This window comes from Mizuhopecten yessoensis, unplaced genomic scaffold (assembly GCF_002113885.1).
Source record: "Mizuhopecten yessoensis strain PY_sf001 unplaced genomic scaffold, ASM211388v2 scaffold10447, whole genome shotgun sequence".
Classification (NCBI taxonomy): Eukaryota; Metazoa; Mollusca; class Bivalvia; order Pectinida; family Pectinidae; genus Mizuhopecten; species Mizuhopecten yessoensis.
The window spans coordinates 1132497-1149430 of NW_018408551.1; the positions used below are offsets into that span (position 1 = coordinate 1132497).

General features: G+C 32.3%; 1 protein-coding gene across 2 annotated transcripts in view; it reads right to left on the reverse strand.

The window, feature by feature from the left end:
• Positions 1-1898: 1898 nt before the first annotated feature.
• Positions 1899-16934, reverse strand: part of LOC110460652 (two pore calcium channel protein 2-like) — a 20115-nt gene continuing 5079 nt past the window's right edge. For both annotated transcript variants that reach the window (XM_021513687.1, XM_021513685.1), the window contains exons 7-26: positions 15207-15279; positions 14738-14842; positions 14234-14321; positions 13554-13619; positions 12809-12873; positions 12046-12149; positions 10872-10953; positions 10119-10217; positions 9532-9651; positions 8844-8900; positions 8266-8394; positions 7907-7953; positions 7446-7545; positions 6840-6911; positions 5879-5967; positions 5400-5466; positions 4347-4429; positions 3802-3883; positions 3217-3335; positions 1899-2303 (exon numbers count right to left, since the gene is read on the reverse strand). In XM_021513687.1, coding sequence (XP_021369362.1) covers positions 2216-2303; positions 3217-3335; positions 3802-3883; positions 4347-4429; positions 5400-5466; positions 5879-5967; positions 6840-6911; positions 7446-7545; positions 7907-7953; positions 8266-8394; positions 8844-8900; positions 9532-9651; positions 10119-10217; positions 10872-10953; positions 12046-12149; positions 12809-12873; positions 13554-13619; positions 14234-14321; positions 14738-14842; positions 15207-15279 — 1735 coding nt within the window. In that variant the 3' untranslated portion in view covers positions 1899-2215. The remainder of the gene's footprint in view (positions 2304-3216; positions 3336-3801; positions 3884-4346; positions 4430-5399; positions 5467-5878; positions 5968-6839; positions 6912-7445; positions 7546-7906; positions 7954-8265; positions 8395-8843; positions 8901-9531; positions 9652-10118; positions 10218-10871; positions 10954-12045; positions 12150-12808; positions 12874-13553; positions 13620-14233; positions 14322-14737; positions 14843-15206; positions 15280-16934) is intronic.

The window sequence follows — 16934 nt, forward strand, 5'->3', positions numbered from 1 at the left end:
GGAATCCTATCTATGAATACAGATCTCATAGATATAAGAAAGCACTAAGAGCCAAGGAGGAAATACTCAACACAACAAAACATGGATGACCTAAACCCAGGATATACATTATGTAGCTTATAGTACCTATATATAGCATTGAATGGTAACAAATCCAGGATATACCACAGATAGGCACTCTTCCTAAAACATTAACAAGTGTCAGAAACAGGGACCAGACACATGTCTGTGTACACCTACTATATAGTATTACCCCTTGACAAGACCTTTACTTACCTCTAATTATTAGGACCTTTTGCCTTGCACATGTCCCACATATTACTACTGAGTGGCCCCTGTGGATCTGGCCATACAACATCTCCAACAAACAACCAGCTATAACTACAAACTGTAACTCTCTGAACACAGGAATCAAGAAAAAGGAAGATGAAAATAGATTGGAAATATATATATATGCATAAAACGTCATGGGTCAGGCTGTCGTTAACAAGTGTAAGGGATTGAGGCATCCAAAAGAATTCAATCCGTCAAATATTATAGTTGATACAGGAATACCAGAGCCCACATACAAGATGACTTAATTTATCACTAGAAATGAGAATTAAACCTTGAACACTTAACTAGAGCTATAGTACATTCATGTAGCACATCAACCCCAACGGTTATCACTGACAACAGTCATGCCATTAAAAAAAAATAATTACATATTTGTATTTTCAAAAGAGCTGTCCATTATGAATATAAACTTAAATTGAAATATTAAGTGTAAGAGACAAGTTTAACAAACATAAGCTATATTGCAATGAAAGTTTCAACTCATTCACCTCTAAAGTTTCATTATAAACTCTTCCAGTTAAAAGGTTGGAATAGTTTATAATGAAACTTCAGGGGTGAATGAGTCAACTTCCACTATCCTAAAAGCTGTCAGGAGGACCAGTCTTAAGGACATAGATACTGGTCACAGTATTATTAATCTCATATCAAATACATATTTTATAATAATTTTACTAAAATATACTCTGACATCATATAAGTAATGCTTATTTCACAGGAGAATGTGTACAACAATCCTACAAAAAATAAAACTTCTTATCACAGACAAACAATTTGCATTTTCAGTTCCTACATTTGTAATAATTGTGGTTTTTGCTATTTCATAAAGAATATGTTTATTGCCAACAGTATTCATGCTATACAAGCAGTCAAAATGAATTAAGGTAAAAGAGAATGACATATACATATATTTCAATGATCAATAGAGTATGACTATATAAGTTATAGGGTATTTGGTGATCAGGCTTAATATTTCCCTACATCTAAGCATATCCTTGGGTGCCAGTTTTGAGAGTACTTTTCATTTTAATAAATATCTTGTGTCATTTCTCACAACACCTAAGTGAGGTAGTGTAACCAAGAAATATCCATTAAAAAACCTCATAAACAACAGAGATCAGCAGAGAAACCATTTGTTAGAAAGAGCATATGTTCTGGATTTCTATTTAAACCCATTGTTCTATAGTAATGCCCATACTCTACATTATATATATAATATGTATGAGTTTGTGTTTGTGTGATATGTTCTACAGTACATAGAATTATCAGAATATGGTACATCCATGAAATCACAAATATTTGTACAACATAAAGACATGAAATGTACTAAAATGGTAAAATTAATATACATTCATGTACATGTAGATACAGAAAAAACTCCAATTTCAAAGCTAAATATTATCATTTTTTTTTTATAACATCTGTCCAATTGATTTTTTTTACAGACTTAATTTAGAAACCTTATTATATAACATGATACCTGGGTAAAATCCAGCCAATTATTACAGCAAAGGATTTCAATAAGCATAATGATTACCATAGTAAAACAAATAGCACACTGCACCAAAAGATTGCACCCCAGTGGCAATTTACCTGTAGAAGGGGAAGTAACTGCTATAAAGCTTGTGCAATAAAAATAACCAGACTTTATACATAAATCAATTTGGTCCCACTATGAATTTTATATATACAACTGTGTGATGGTGAGGGTGTTTGTGTGTCTCTTAATGTAAATATTGATCAATTAGAATTTATGTGTAGTTTTTAGACCAGTTCTGCTATACTTTTGTGTAGAATTTCACTGTCTGGTAGCTATGAAGTGTACGTATTGTTATACAATAGGAAGACACACGGTGGTAACAACTGTACACATGTGGGTCTATCAGGACTGTGATATATTTAATTGCAGGAACTTGTTGTTCTGAATCTCCTGTATAATCACCGACTCTGAAGGCTCTTCTAAATTTTCTCTGAAATTATAAAAAAATACTTATTGATTTTTATTATTACAAAATTAGGACTTAGCCTCTGACATGCTTTGTAACGACTTAGTTATTCAAATCAGGGACAGTATATATACATTATACGTCCCTGTTCAAATTGACTGAAGATAAAATTGATAGTGCCAACTCAATTTTTTCACAGATCAATTGCCCAACATACAACTGATATTAAAGTGTATCTACCAGATATACATCCAATAAATCAAACAGATCATAACAGAAAGCAACAGCACAACTCATGTACAAAACTCCCATGGGAATGAAGTACAAGTGTATATCTATCATTCAAAATAAACATTTAATACACGTTTAATGTATAGTTAAATGTATATGGATTTGATTTAATAAATATTTTTTAATAAATAAGAATGGTACATAAAAAGGATGACATATTAAAAAGGTACCCACAAGAATTAATAATGCAGTAAAAAGGTACCCACAAGAATTGAAGATACATTAAAAAGGTGCACAAGAATTAATGACACATTTAACAGGAACACAAGAATTGAAGACATGTACATTAAAAAGGTACACAAGAATTGATGATACATTAACAAGGTACACTAAAAGGATGACACATTAAAAAAGAACACAAGAAGGATGACACATTAAAAAGGAACACAAGAATTGATGACAAATTAAAAAGGAACACAAGAATTGATGACAAATTAAAAAGGAACACAAGAGGTGATGACACATTAAAAGGGCACAAGAATGAGGACACATTAAAAAGGTACACAATAATTTATGACACATTAAAGAAGCACACAATAATTGATGACAAATTAACAAGAGTGCATCTATTTATAATACTTGGATAATACTGATTTTATTGCACACATCCCCTTACGAAGAGTCATGTTTTTTCTGTGTCATTTACCTGAACATTTCGTGGAGTGACATATAGTGAAGAGATTCTGTAAAGCTGTTGTTTCCCAGGTCTTCATTCCTCTCCTCCTGCTGCTGTCGACTACTACGGTCCCACTTCATGATGAAATTCTTCAGGAAAACAATTCATTTCAAATAGATGAATGTCTTCCATCTATGTAATTTTGTGTTTCAAAAAACACAATATAAAATTTAAATAATTGTCCTATTACTGCAATTTTCCTAAAGTATCTAGCATACAAATGTTCAAAATCAGAGTCTGTTTAGAATGTCTTCTAAATTTATATAAAGGAGGAACCCATTTACTCTTTAATAATCCACTGAAGTTATTATTCCTATCAGTCAAATATCATCAAGTTGGTTTGCAATTGCATACTTTAATTTGTATGCAACAATAGTTTGTATGCAACATTTTCATTGATTATATTTAATAAGAGCAAACATAATGGTGTCAATGAAAAATTGTGATTTGTTTTAAAGTAAATTTAAGATTCAGCAGGTATATACCTTATGTATAAAACTCACTAGGGTTACATTAGTTGTACTGTAACGGAGACGTAGCCACGTATATACATACCTCGATGATTAGGGCTGTGAAAAGCTGTAGCACTATTATAACAGATACCAGCCACCAGACTATAAAGTATATATAGCTCCACCTACAAATCAACACAGATTGTATTATAATTGTCTCTAAATATTGGCAAACAAAATATACAAGTACTTGTTTTTTTAATTATACGTAATATACTTTTAACTTTGCATCAATGATTCCTTTCTTATTTCCAAGGAATTCTCTGAAAACACTTTCATTCAGGACACTATTTCGGAATTACTGTCCTGAATTAAAATTTTCCTTAAATGAGAAACAAAGTGACACTTAAATGCGGAATTATTGCAGACACATTGAAATTTGAAATAAGCTTATAATTTTATTTTAAACACAACTTCCTATCATAAAACATTATCAAAATGCTTATATGGCCCTGGTTATTCTGAAAAGACTTCATGAGATATCGATTAAATCAACAAACATCACTGAAAAGAAAGGTACACTGTATATTGCCAATATCATTTCAGTAATTATTTGGTGTATGACAGATAAGGTAACAGTTTACGTACTGAGACAGAGCCTTGGCGTACGCTGCCAGGAATATGCTCCAGTTATTGACAACCATCACGTCCCACAATACAACAATGGCTGCCTACAACAAAGACAAAAACTAGTGTATGGTATTTTATAGCAATTTTATCTTTAATAAAAGAAGGTATTTTCAACTAATGCTGTCACCATCAAATAAAGTTTTACACTGATAGGATATTAAAGCAGTATATATCAATATTAGCTGTCCTTTTCTGCCCACACTCTGTAATATCAAAACAAGTTAAAATAAGCTCATAGTTCTATGCATTATTTTCAAACACATTTAAGATTTGATTTTGGGAAATCTATGTACATGTAAGTGTAACTAATTCATTGGATCAATGAACATCAATACATTTATGCTGATGTAACATAATTTTTTTATGACTTTAGGTAACGTTCCCCTGGTTTCTGGTTTCAATAGTGTACAGCACAGTCGTCATCCAAAAAAATTCTGAAGAGCTTAAATTGAGCTGTACTATATATTGAAAAGGCAAAAAAGAGTGCTAAATTTTACTAAAATTGGCTTGATTTTGATTTTATCAAAAACTAACATAAATGTAGTATTTATCTTTATGCCTTTAAAATGTCAACACATACATTTTTCTGCCATCTTAATAGGATTTACTTTTGCATTAGCTTAACGTTTTGAAGAACTTTATTTCATTCACCTTGAGAAAAGTTGCTATTATGGGTTAAATTCTGTATATTATCTTAGATGTATACAATGTGGTTCTTTAAAACATGTACAGACAATCGATATATACAGCAGGGGCAGCCGAATGACAAACACCTATTTTATCTGTAAATAATTGCTACGGAACTCACTTCACAAGTCAAGTTTCAGTCATTCAACTTTTTTCTCACAATCCTATACATAATCTTTCAATTTCCCATCAAAGTCATCTTCATTTTCAAGCATATGGGAAATACTGGAAATACAGATGAATGTATCAGCACATATATAGCCTGAAACCATGCAATGTTTTAAGGTCGATATCCAAAAACTACATTATATGTTGAAAACTTACTGCAAAGTCATCAAAGTTGTTGGCCCAGTACTCGAGTTGTTGGTATGTCCCACAGTCATAGGCAAGGCTAGGGGGGAAACAGAATGTTAAGCTTTACATATTAGTAAATGTCACAAAGACATACATTATACAGAATGTGTAAGGAAATTGTGTAAATAACCTTTACTAAATGTAAGATAATAGAAACCTGTGTAATGAAAAGTTGATTTTACCTAGACAAAACATCTCAATAAGATTACGGACACTTGCATTGTAAGCATTTCACCATAGGCATTTTATTCCAGTAATATTTTCCAGACTAGAGTAGAATGTTTCCTATATCAGGAACATTGTATATGTACATGACCTAGATCATTCATGATAAAGATATAAAAAATGTAACCTGTGAGAAAAATAAATAAAACAAAACTGTTAAATAAAAATGATTTCAAAATAAATCAAATTGGAATGTGAGACGGGTATATGTGAGGTAAACTCACCTGCCTGCTACAGTGCTATTTGGCTCTGTGAAATTTATAACATCGTGGAAGATCTCTATACCCAGTATAGCAAATGAGTAATATATCACCTGGGGAGAAAGGAAATGATTTAGATATAGTTATATTGTCATTTAGGTAGCAATATCTTAACACAGATAGTCAAACTTAAATGAAGTTTCAAATTCCAAAAATATATCAAGAAAAACCTTCTGAAAAGGGTACTTCTAATATACATGTATACAGTCTTTGCTAAAAAACTTTACTGCATGGCTAATTATATTACGATTCCTCAAAATTGATCAAACTTCGACTCATTTGGCGAATTGGTCGAGTGGTTAATACTTCGGCCTTCCACGCAGGTTCAATCCCCTAAGTTGTCATGCGCATCGATATTCAGAGAAAGTGTTTTTCTCCTGCCCGCACAACTCCAACAATCCAGGTGGAGTATGAATTGGTCTGGGGTGGATGTTGCAGTATCTGTGCTGTAGCATTCCAGTGAGGCAGCACTATAAATAATGTCGTTTGAAGCTCGGTCCCACTACATACAGAACATATTACATCTCCAGCACACACACATCGGGAGATATTAGCCAGGTGGTATAGGTTTAGTAGTTAGTGCCTGATAAGGCAGCTCCTGCGAATTCCTCAAAATTGTACTGGAAAGCACTTTAGAGTGGCTTATGTTAGCTAGATAGGGCGCTATATCAAATGTTTATTATTATTATCATTGTTAATGTGCATGTAGTGAATTCTGCGTAAGATGACACCCTACAATTCTGTCATAATGATATACAGCTGTAATTCCATTTCATATTTCAGATAATATGGTATGTTCTGATACAGCCAATCTGCTGTATCTGACAGGTTGTCATACTAGACAAGTTTCATTGATATCGTGTCACGTTTTTTTTATTACTATAAATGAGAATGGAGAATTGTCTTTGAGCAGTTTTGTACTTACCACCAGGATACCACCAAAAGCTTTCAGATTCTTTATAAGATCCACAAGGGTATTGGCGACAATAGACATTGCCTGGAAAAAATATATTATTTTCTCTAAAGACATCAATTCAACTATAGGCACCCTGTTACTTGCCCCTGTATGATTAATTATTTGTTAAGGGATTCACAATACTTTATCTACTACTCCTAAAGTTTGTTCTTTGGTTGATATTCTTAAAGCACCTGCCACAGTGTGTTTGTTTACAGAAATGTAGAAAAATTATCATATAAGGAACATATTATGTTTGCAAAATGAGGACTACAGAATCCAAATTGACCATCTTGAAAATGTAGCTACCAGTAATTGTTTCCATATATCAGGAACTGGTATTTCGTGAACAATGTGTCAATGACAGATACAGTCACCTTTTACTATGCCGAAAGAGCAAAACTTCACAAAATTTTAACATCTGAATTATTATCATTCTTGCTATTTATATAAGGTTACTGTCAAGAAACAGAAAGCAATATCACCAGTAAATTGATCTAGTGAATTCAGGATAGAGCAGATTACAGACATCAATGATAACGTCTCAATACTTTAAGTGAGCCGGCTGATACAAACCTTAATGTGAGGGATGATCCTAAACAGTCGCACCATGATAAGGATGTTGATGATGCGGACAGCATTCCAAAGGGTCAGCTGATCATGGACTTCCCCAGCCCTGGCACACAAAACACACTATGGTCACCATACAAATATCCTAATTTAATATTCGGAAGCAAATTGATTGAAACAAATACATTTCCCAGAAATTGTCATTTTTAATGCATTGACAATAAACCATTTACTCTTTGCGGGTCAAATACAGTGTATCAACATTTCATGCAAATGTTTCTTGACTAAATAGTTTTTCACATAAATATCTTAACTGTTAGATATTATTCTAATTTTGCATCTTTGTACAGGTACATAGATTTATATTAGAGTGACAGACAATTCCGAAAAGCTTTTTATAAGTTATAATGTACTAACTGTTACACAAAAAACGTAAACTCATTTTTCATATGTAAAAATCTACTTACTTTGATAAAGGAAGACCATATTTGGCTATTGAAAATATTTCTAATATCTGCAAAAAAAAAAAAATAGCTTTCCTCAGTATGAAGTTATTTTAGAAACATTTCTTTTACCATGCTTACTAAGTTTTGTATGGCACAAAAATGATTCTGTATTAAGCATGATGTTCATATCTACTGCTCTCAATTGTTCTATGATACAGACATGAATTATACATAAATTGTCTGAAAGTCATCATAAAATAAAAAGAATTTAATTTCAAAATCATTCAAAAAGGATTTTATATGGTAAATGGTAAGTTGAAAAATTCTGATTTTTTTTTTAAATTTTATTACTTTTGATCCATATAACGCATGATAATTACCACAAGAAAAACGGTAGTGATGCCGTCAAAAATGTTCCATCTTTCATACACATATCGTTTCCATCCCAGGGCAGCTATCTTGAGAGTTTGCTCAAACAGGTAGTACAAAATGAAGGCAAAATTCACAATCTGCAAAGTGAAACACAATATGTAATTTCAAACACAATCACAATCTGTAATTTCAAACACAATAAATAAAATTTTGTTTATTAAACCAAATAAACTTGATTTTAAAGTGTGTTACCATATATTAACAAGACTCCTTATAGCTTATGCATCTTTTGTTTTCTTAATTTCAAAAAGATATTTTCAGGATTTTTTTAAACAATCTTAATTGACACATGTACATGTACAAGTACAACAAGTACAAAACACACTGGACACAGTCACGACTAGCACCCTTTCTTTTATATCTACATTGTCTTTTTTGACAGTACGCTTGACATATATATCAATTTGACTTTTCAAGAAACTTTGAGGGATGATGATAACTATGAGCCTCACTAAGTAGGGTACTTTGATCATTCTGTTAAGTTGCTTCTGAGATAAGCATCCTCGAGCCCTGTAGTGATACTTACATTGAGAGCTGATTTACTGGAGTTAAGAGATTTATCGTACTGAGTCGCAAGTTCCACCTGTTAAACATTAACATATAAGACAATTTAAGGAAACACTGATCTAAGAAAAAACATTTAACTTCAATACAAATATGAGTTTACTCAAAAATAAGATTTGAAGGATATAATCAAATCATTAACAAAGACTTAAAACAATATCTGATCATACAAGTTAAATGAGGATTAGTTCTAATTTGAGAAAAATACTTATATCAAAAAGGCAACTAACAATTGGAAAATAATTTACTTCGACCTAGTACATCTTACATTGTAGACAACATGTCCAAAACGAGTTCCAGGGAATTTTTCTAAACATTTTCTTCAGGTTGGTAAGTATGGATTATGAGAAGTTCTTTTTACACAACCAATACAATTTTCTATGCGACTTTTCGATGACTAGTATGATATGTACACTGTCACCTTCATCAGACAAATGACCAGGGAACCTAAGAAATTACTTAGCTACATGTTCTGCAGGCCTTACAGTTTCATATTCATGAGAGAATTGGGGACAAGACGATGCCTGTGTTGTAGGGAGTACTGTACACTTTATACAAACCATGTTTTACTGTACATCAACAGCCACATAACACTGGAGTTTATTTGAGTATCATACCTTAATTCAATAATGCAGTGAAAACCGACTTACAGAAATCATGACGACATTGAACAAGGCTACAACATTGCCAAAATAGTTGTAGCCTCGGTGGGCAATTACTCGCTGTATCTGACGGAGGATGGGGTTAGACAGCCACCGTACTTCTGGTTTCTATGGAAACAATAAAATAAATAATGAAAATTTCTCTTGCAAAGCGATTAAAAATTGAAGTAAAATTATATTTGTTTCAAGTCAATAAATACTAGGAAAAAAATAACAAGAAAAAATAATAATAAAAATTACCATGATGTACATGTATGTACAAGTTATTTCTACATTAATTTAATGCTATTACAATGCAGTATGGAAGTATATAGCAGTATTATAGCAGATTCTATTTAAGGCTCTCAGCATGTACTGTAAGCGTGTTGCTGTATGTGTTTAAATTACAATATTTTATTATAACCCAATTATTTATCTTTCTTTTTTTTCTTTTATAGGATCCCAATAATTCTGCCACAGTAAGCAAGATTAACTAGATTCAAGAGTACAAAGGTTATTACAATCTTATCTTTAAATTGTGCAGGTATTAATTTCATTAGAAAATTCAGAAACAGTTTCTATCAATATATACTTGCATGTCGAGTAAAAGATTCTTTCACTATAAGATCAAAACACTCCTGAAACTGTAGGTTCTGTAGACTATCAACTTGATTTGTCTGTCTTGCACTCAAGTCCTGAAATAGAAAAAAATAAAGAAATTTTAATGAGAATCATGAACAATAAAGATAACCATGTAGATACCCAACCATATTGATTTCCTACCTGATAAAACTGCTCTAAAGAAATCTCCAGCAGACACATTTAGCTAGAGAGGTCTGAATAACAAGGAACAAAGTCCTTTGTTTGACACCAGGAAACTCAAGTTATTTTGTGACAATAAACAACCTAAATGACTATTAAGGAATGACTGATCTTGGCCATCTGTAGGTCAGTATTAATAGAAGAGTCACTAATTTATTAGGAAAGTTAACAGGAATTTAATAGGAAAGGTAATGGATGCAGGCACTGGGTACCTCTATATCCATATCTTGTACACTGTACGTATAATACTATTTGTCTCTTCCGGATATCTAACTAGCCAAACGATTGTATTTAAGCTCTATGTTTCTTACAGTTGTTAAATTTATGACATGTTCGGGAACATTCAAATATCGATAGTTCTGAAATCAAGTGAGTATTTTTCTAACATCTAGTCTAGAGTGTTTTTTCTTCAATTTTTAATACAGGTAGTAATTTCAATAACAATACATTTGTGACAAGTGTAGTATGATAGGTATTGTGACAGGTGTATTACGAGACTGTTATTTTAATAACTACAGATACATTACCTGAGATATGGCCATTTTGACTTTTTTTGGTAATGTAACATCATCTAACACCAATTTCACTGTTTCTATAGCAACACCAGACCTGTAAACATAAGTATGAACACTAGTTTTATCAGACGAAAAATGAAACTATATATATATATATCCTAATTAACAGGAGGACAAAACAATGGCCAGGGCCCGTATTCATGAAACCGTTCTAATGCTCAAGCATGGATTCTGTGCTCAAGCCTAATACGGGCCCAGGTATCCAGGAAGGGTAAGGTCTAAGCGTAAATACATCACACAATGCATATCAAACAGATATTAAAAGTCTAGAGTTTGAGAGTCATTGGGAGATGATAGATATCAGGGCACATATAAGACATCTGCAGAGATCTAAGGGAGAGAAAAAACGTGGGAGAAACGATACACATATAAGGGATGTGATGAAACAGGACATTAAGGAATAATAGCTGTAGTTAAAATATATAACAGTAAATAAACAAATCCAAAACAATTGAATTAGAATAAAACGCAATGTAATAATCAACACCCAGACTGTGTGGTCAATGACACTACGATAACAGTTATCAGTAGTAGTATAACCTTCAGTATAAAGTCAATCCCCTGTGTGGACAATCTAATCTTGTCACTGCCCTGATGTATCTGACCACACTATCAGACTAGATGATCTGTCACTGACTGACCAGTGATCTGGTCAACAACACATGTGTCAAATGTAAACAAATCTAAATGTCCACTAAATGCAAATTATTCTAGTTTACCAAATAAAATGTCCCTGTTCATTCTCTACATTTTCATTCAATGTTTTTATCTGATTTCTTTAAAATTGTAATGTTATAAAAGGGTATAAGTCCATAAGTTACTATTTTATTAGTAAAATTAACTGTAACTGTAAAAGGATCAAAACAGTTTTTCCATATAGATTCTTGTCCCTTTATTTCATTCAATCAGAGAAAATGCAACATATCAAATATGATTTCATACATTTCTGAATTCAAAATGATTTGATTACAATACCACATTCACTAAAAGTCAGTGTAACAGATAATTAGAAAGCATTTTAACAGAGAATTAGAAAGCAGAGAAAAAAACCACAATCAAGTCAAGAAATCACAGATAAAATGTGATAAAACGTTCCAACACTACATTATAATGTACCGGTACTTACTCTGGAGAACTAGCCACTTGAGTATAAAGGTCTCTGTCCTTTAGCACCTCATACGCAGCCCGCACCCCAACCCTCCGTCTCAACAGACTAGCTTGCATGGAGGTCTACAGAGAACATTCGATGGAAACTTATACAGGTTTTATATCTACATCAAGCAATGTAAATATTCAAGTGTAACAGTGATGGGCCAAAAGCATGGATAACCTTTATAACACCTTCTGTAGAAGCTTTCTTCAACAGTCACATGATCATTATTTTTGTTAAGTCTTAGTAAAGTTTATATACACCACTGTGCCATAATGGTCCAGTCAGCTGTTGAATCCACTATATATTATATACCTTAATGTTCTGTCATTGAATTGTTTTCAATTATAGAGTATAACAAAATTCGCACAAAAGCAAATCCTTTATTTCTGAACTAAAGGCAATTGTTGAATTATTTAAGATCAGTGTAATTTTGCAGCCATCATGCCAAAATAGTTACCAAGGTCGAAGGCATAATATAATCCCATTTGGATTGTCTCCCCTTTTTGGTTGTCTCTTATTGCCTTCACCCCTGTCAACTATTTTTGATGGTAACTACCAAGTACAATACTAACACTGAGATAAACACAACACTGGAATAGAAGACACAAATTACAAGTTCACCATTCCTTTCTTTTACTGTGATTTCATTTAGAAATAATTAGACACAGGTACATGCAGGTTCAAATCCTTATAATCATATTTTTGGTAAATTAGATGTTTAGAAAACATAGTTTACCTTAAAATAACCTCTAAACTGGTTGTAGATCACAGCCAGAAACATGTTCATAAAACAGTAGTTGCCTGGGAACGAAAGAGGAAAAAAAATCACCATTTACTGGTACATGTATCATGATTTGCATATAAAAGACAGCAATTTACATTTTAGACAAATTCTGTAAACTCTGAAACTTTATAACTGATTTCTGTGAATTATTAAGTATTCTTCTTAAAAATGGAAAAAGTCTGTCAAATTGTACGGATACATTTACCATTCACCAATTCGTTAAAATGGCCGCATCTGCATACAAACAACTCACTGTACATACACTTGGATTTTTTTAGTTTTTAGTTTGTACTGTATCTTTATTTGAAAGAATTAATATTATCACTCAGTTTTAAAATACATGGTTTAAAATATTACAGGTATTTGATACCTTTTTTTTTTTTAGTTTATCCAATTTTAACAAATAAGATGACATACACAAAATAACCAAAACTATATATACTCTAGCTATAGGTCTAACCATAGGAGCCTGAAGTTCTGTCAATAATGAATAATAATAGTATTACACAAAAAATACCCCTAATATGCTTAAAAGTATTACTATTATTATTCATTATTGACAGAACTTCAGGCTCCTATGGTCTAACCAGTAAGTACATTGTCTGTTTTTTAGTACTAAGTATCCAATAGATTCATTTTAAGTGGAATAAAATACACATACATATAATTCAATTCTGAACGATCTTCATGTACTTACCAATCAACAAAAATGTAATGAAATACAATGCATAGAACCTGTTGTGTTGATATGCAGGCATCATGACTGGAACAGACAGAATACGTTGATATAATACAGAATGAGGCACATTACTGTTATAACAAATACTCTTCACTCAGGGTAAAAGGACACACTTGCCGCAGGTTAGTTTGTTGAAAAATTTCTAAAATAGATTGTTTATTTCATTTATCGGTATCAATAGTTTAACACAACTTTATAAATACGCATTACGAAATGTTCCAAGTTTTCACTCAACTTTACCTGTATATGTCATAAACACCTGGTTATATTTCTTAACTTGCATTGCTGTAGTTTTTAATCTAAAGAATATCTGTAACACAGAAATTGAAACCAATATAGATTACAGGTCTTGAGTGCCTTATATATTATATATATACCTGTTAATAAAGATTTGAGGGCTCTGTAATAAACAGACAAACATGGCAGATCATCTTCTTATTTTTCTGCATGCCCAAACAGGGGTCTCAATATACATGTAGCTCATTTATTTTTCAAAATTTATAACTACGTGTAATGCTTCCCCTGCCCTGTCAGCTTTAAGCCTGAAGCCCTGTCAGCTTTAAGCCTGAAGCCCTGTCAGCTTCAAGCCTGAAGCCCTTTCAGCTTCAAGCCTGAAGCTGATGTTGTTTGTTACTCACCATCAGGGTTATTAGCTGTGGTCAGTAGAACCAGTAAGTTCATGAAGGCATTAGAAATGGTCCTAAAATATATATTACCCTCTTGTACCTGTGAAAGACAGATTTTACAATCTTAACTCTTTAAATTTGAATGTCACATTACATATATCTCAGAAGGTGCAAAATGATAGTACAGTTTTGGACAAATTTGCATATATTTTTAAAGCATTATTACCTGCTATGTATATACATATATATAGGTATCAGCTCAATAACTAAATTCAGTTTAGGCTAAGCTACTTGTCAGAGATGTTTTAAATTATTGTTATTGATTATCATATAACTATAATGTCTGATGATAGTATCAGTGCAACATATAAAACTAAACTATGATAACCATATCACTAGCTGGTCTCAACTCCGAGGTGAGCTGACAAGCCCAATTGTAAATTATGGTCTTGAGGGTTTTATAGTAAACATTTCGATAAAACCCATTGCAATATCACAGCTTAGCAATTTACATACCACTGGTACCTCTGTGGTGTTGGATATAGGCGACATGGTGCTACTGTTGGAACCATTCCCTGTCAGGAAAACCTCCACTGAATTATTTGTAGTGCTGTCAGTGTCCTGTAAGACAAACCATGCTTATATTATGTACTTGTCAACAGTATTATAGTGCTATTTTTAGTCTTAAAGAATAATTATCCTTTGGGAGAGGTTTGGATACGAATGACTAATCTCATGTAGGTAAAAACACAATAAGGTACTTTTCAACCAAATGTTGACCCATCATCAGCTTTAGTTCATAAATAATGTTATACTGTTAAATGCACAACACCATGGGACAGAATATACTAATGTAAGGGTTTGACTGATTTGTTGTATCGTCATACAAAGAATTGGGAAGATACGTGTATGTTACATTAAATATGGAGTCTCTTAACATTCCAAGGCTGTGAACTTGGTGCTAATATGACAGTTGTAAACTTACTCTTGGAGTGGGAAACAGCAGCATCCCCAGGAGTGTGAACACATACAAGTGTAGGGCCAGCAATAACAACACACTGAAAACACATGTATCAGGAATTACACACTGAAACACATGTATCAAACATTACACACAGAAACACATGTATCAGAAATTACACACTGAAAACACATGTATCAGAAATTACACACTGAAAACACATGTATCAGAAATTACACACTGAAAACACATGTATCAGAAATTACACACTGAAAACACATGTATCAGAAATTACACACTGAAAACACATGTATCAGAAATTACACACTGAAAACACATGTATCAGAAATTACACACTGAAAACACATGTATCAGAAATTACACACTGAAAACACATGTATCAGAAATTACACACTGAAAACACATGTATCAGAAATTACACACTGAAAACACATGTATCAGAAATTACACACTGAAAACACATGTATCAGAAATTACACACTGAAAACACATGTATCAGAAATTACACACTGAAAACACATGTATCAGAAATTACACACTGAAAACACATGTATCAGAAATTACACACTGAAAACACATGTATCAGAAATTACACACTGAAAACACATGTATCAGAAATTACACACTGAAAACACATGTATCAGAAATTACACACTGAAAACACATGTATCAGAAATTACACACTGAAAACACATGTATCAGAAATTACACACTGAAAACACATGTATCAGAAATTACACACTGAAAACACATGTATCAGAAATTACACACTGAAAACACATGTATCAGAAATTACACACTGAAAACACATGTATCAGAAATTACACACTGAAAACACATGTATCAGAAATTACACACTGAAAACACATGTATCAGAAATTACACACTGAAAACACATGTATCAGAAATTACACACTGAAAACACATGTATCAGAAATTACACACTGAAAACACATGTATCAGAAATTACACACTGAAAACACATGTATCAGAAATTACACACTGAAAACACATGTATCAGAAATTACACACTGAAAACACATGTATCAGAAATTACACACTGAAAACACATGTATCAGAAATTACACACTGAAAACACATGTATCAGAAATTACACACTGAAAACACATGTATCAGAAATTACACACTGAAAACACATGTATCAGAAATTACACACTGAAAACACATGTATCAGAAATTACACACTGAAAACACATGTATCAGAAATTACACACTGAAAACACATGTATCAGAAATTACACACTGAAAACACATGTATCAGAAATTACACACTGAAAACACATGTATCAGAAATTACACACTGAAAACACATGTATCAGAAATTACACACTGAAAACACATGTATCAGAAATTACACACTGAAAACACATGTATCAGAAATTACACACTGAAAACACATGTATCAGAAATTACACACTGAAAACACATGTATCAGAAATTACACACTGAAAACACATGTATCAGAAATTACACACTGAAAACACATGTATCAGAAATTACACACTGAAAACACATGTATCAGAAATTACACACTGAAAACACATGTATCAGAAATTACACACTGAAAACACATGTATCAGAAATTACACACTGAAAACACATGTATCAAACATTACACACTGAAAACACATGTATCAAACATTACACACTGAAAACACATGTATTAAACATTACACACTGAAAACACATGTATCTGAAATTACACACTGA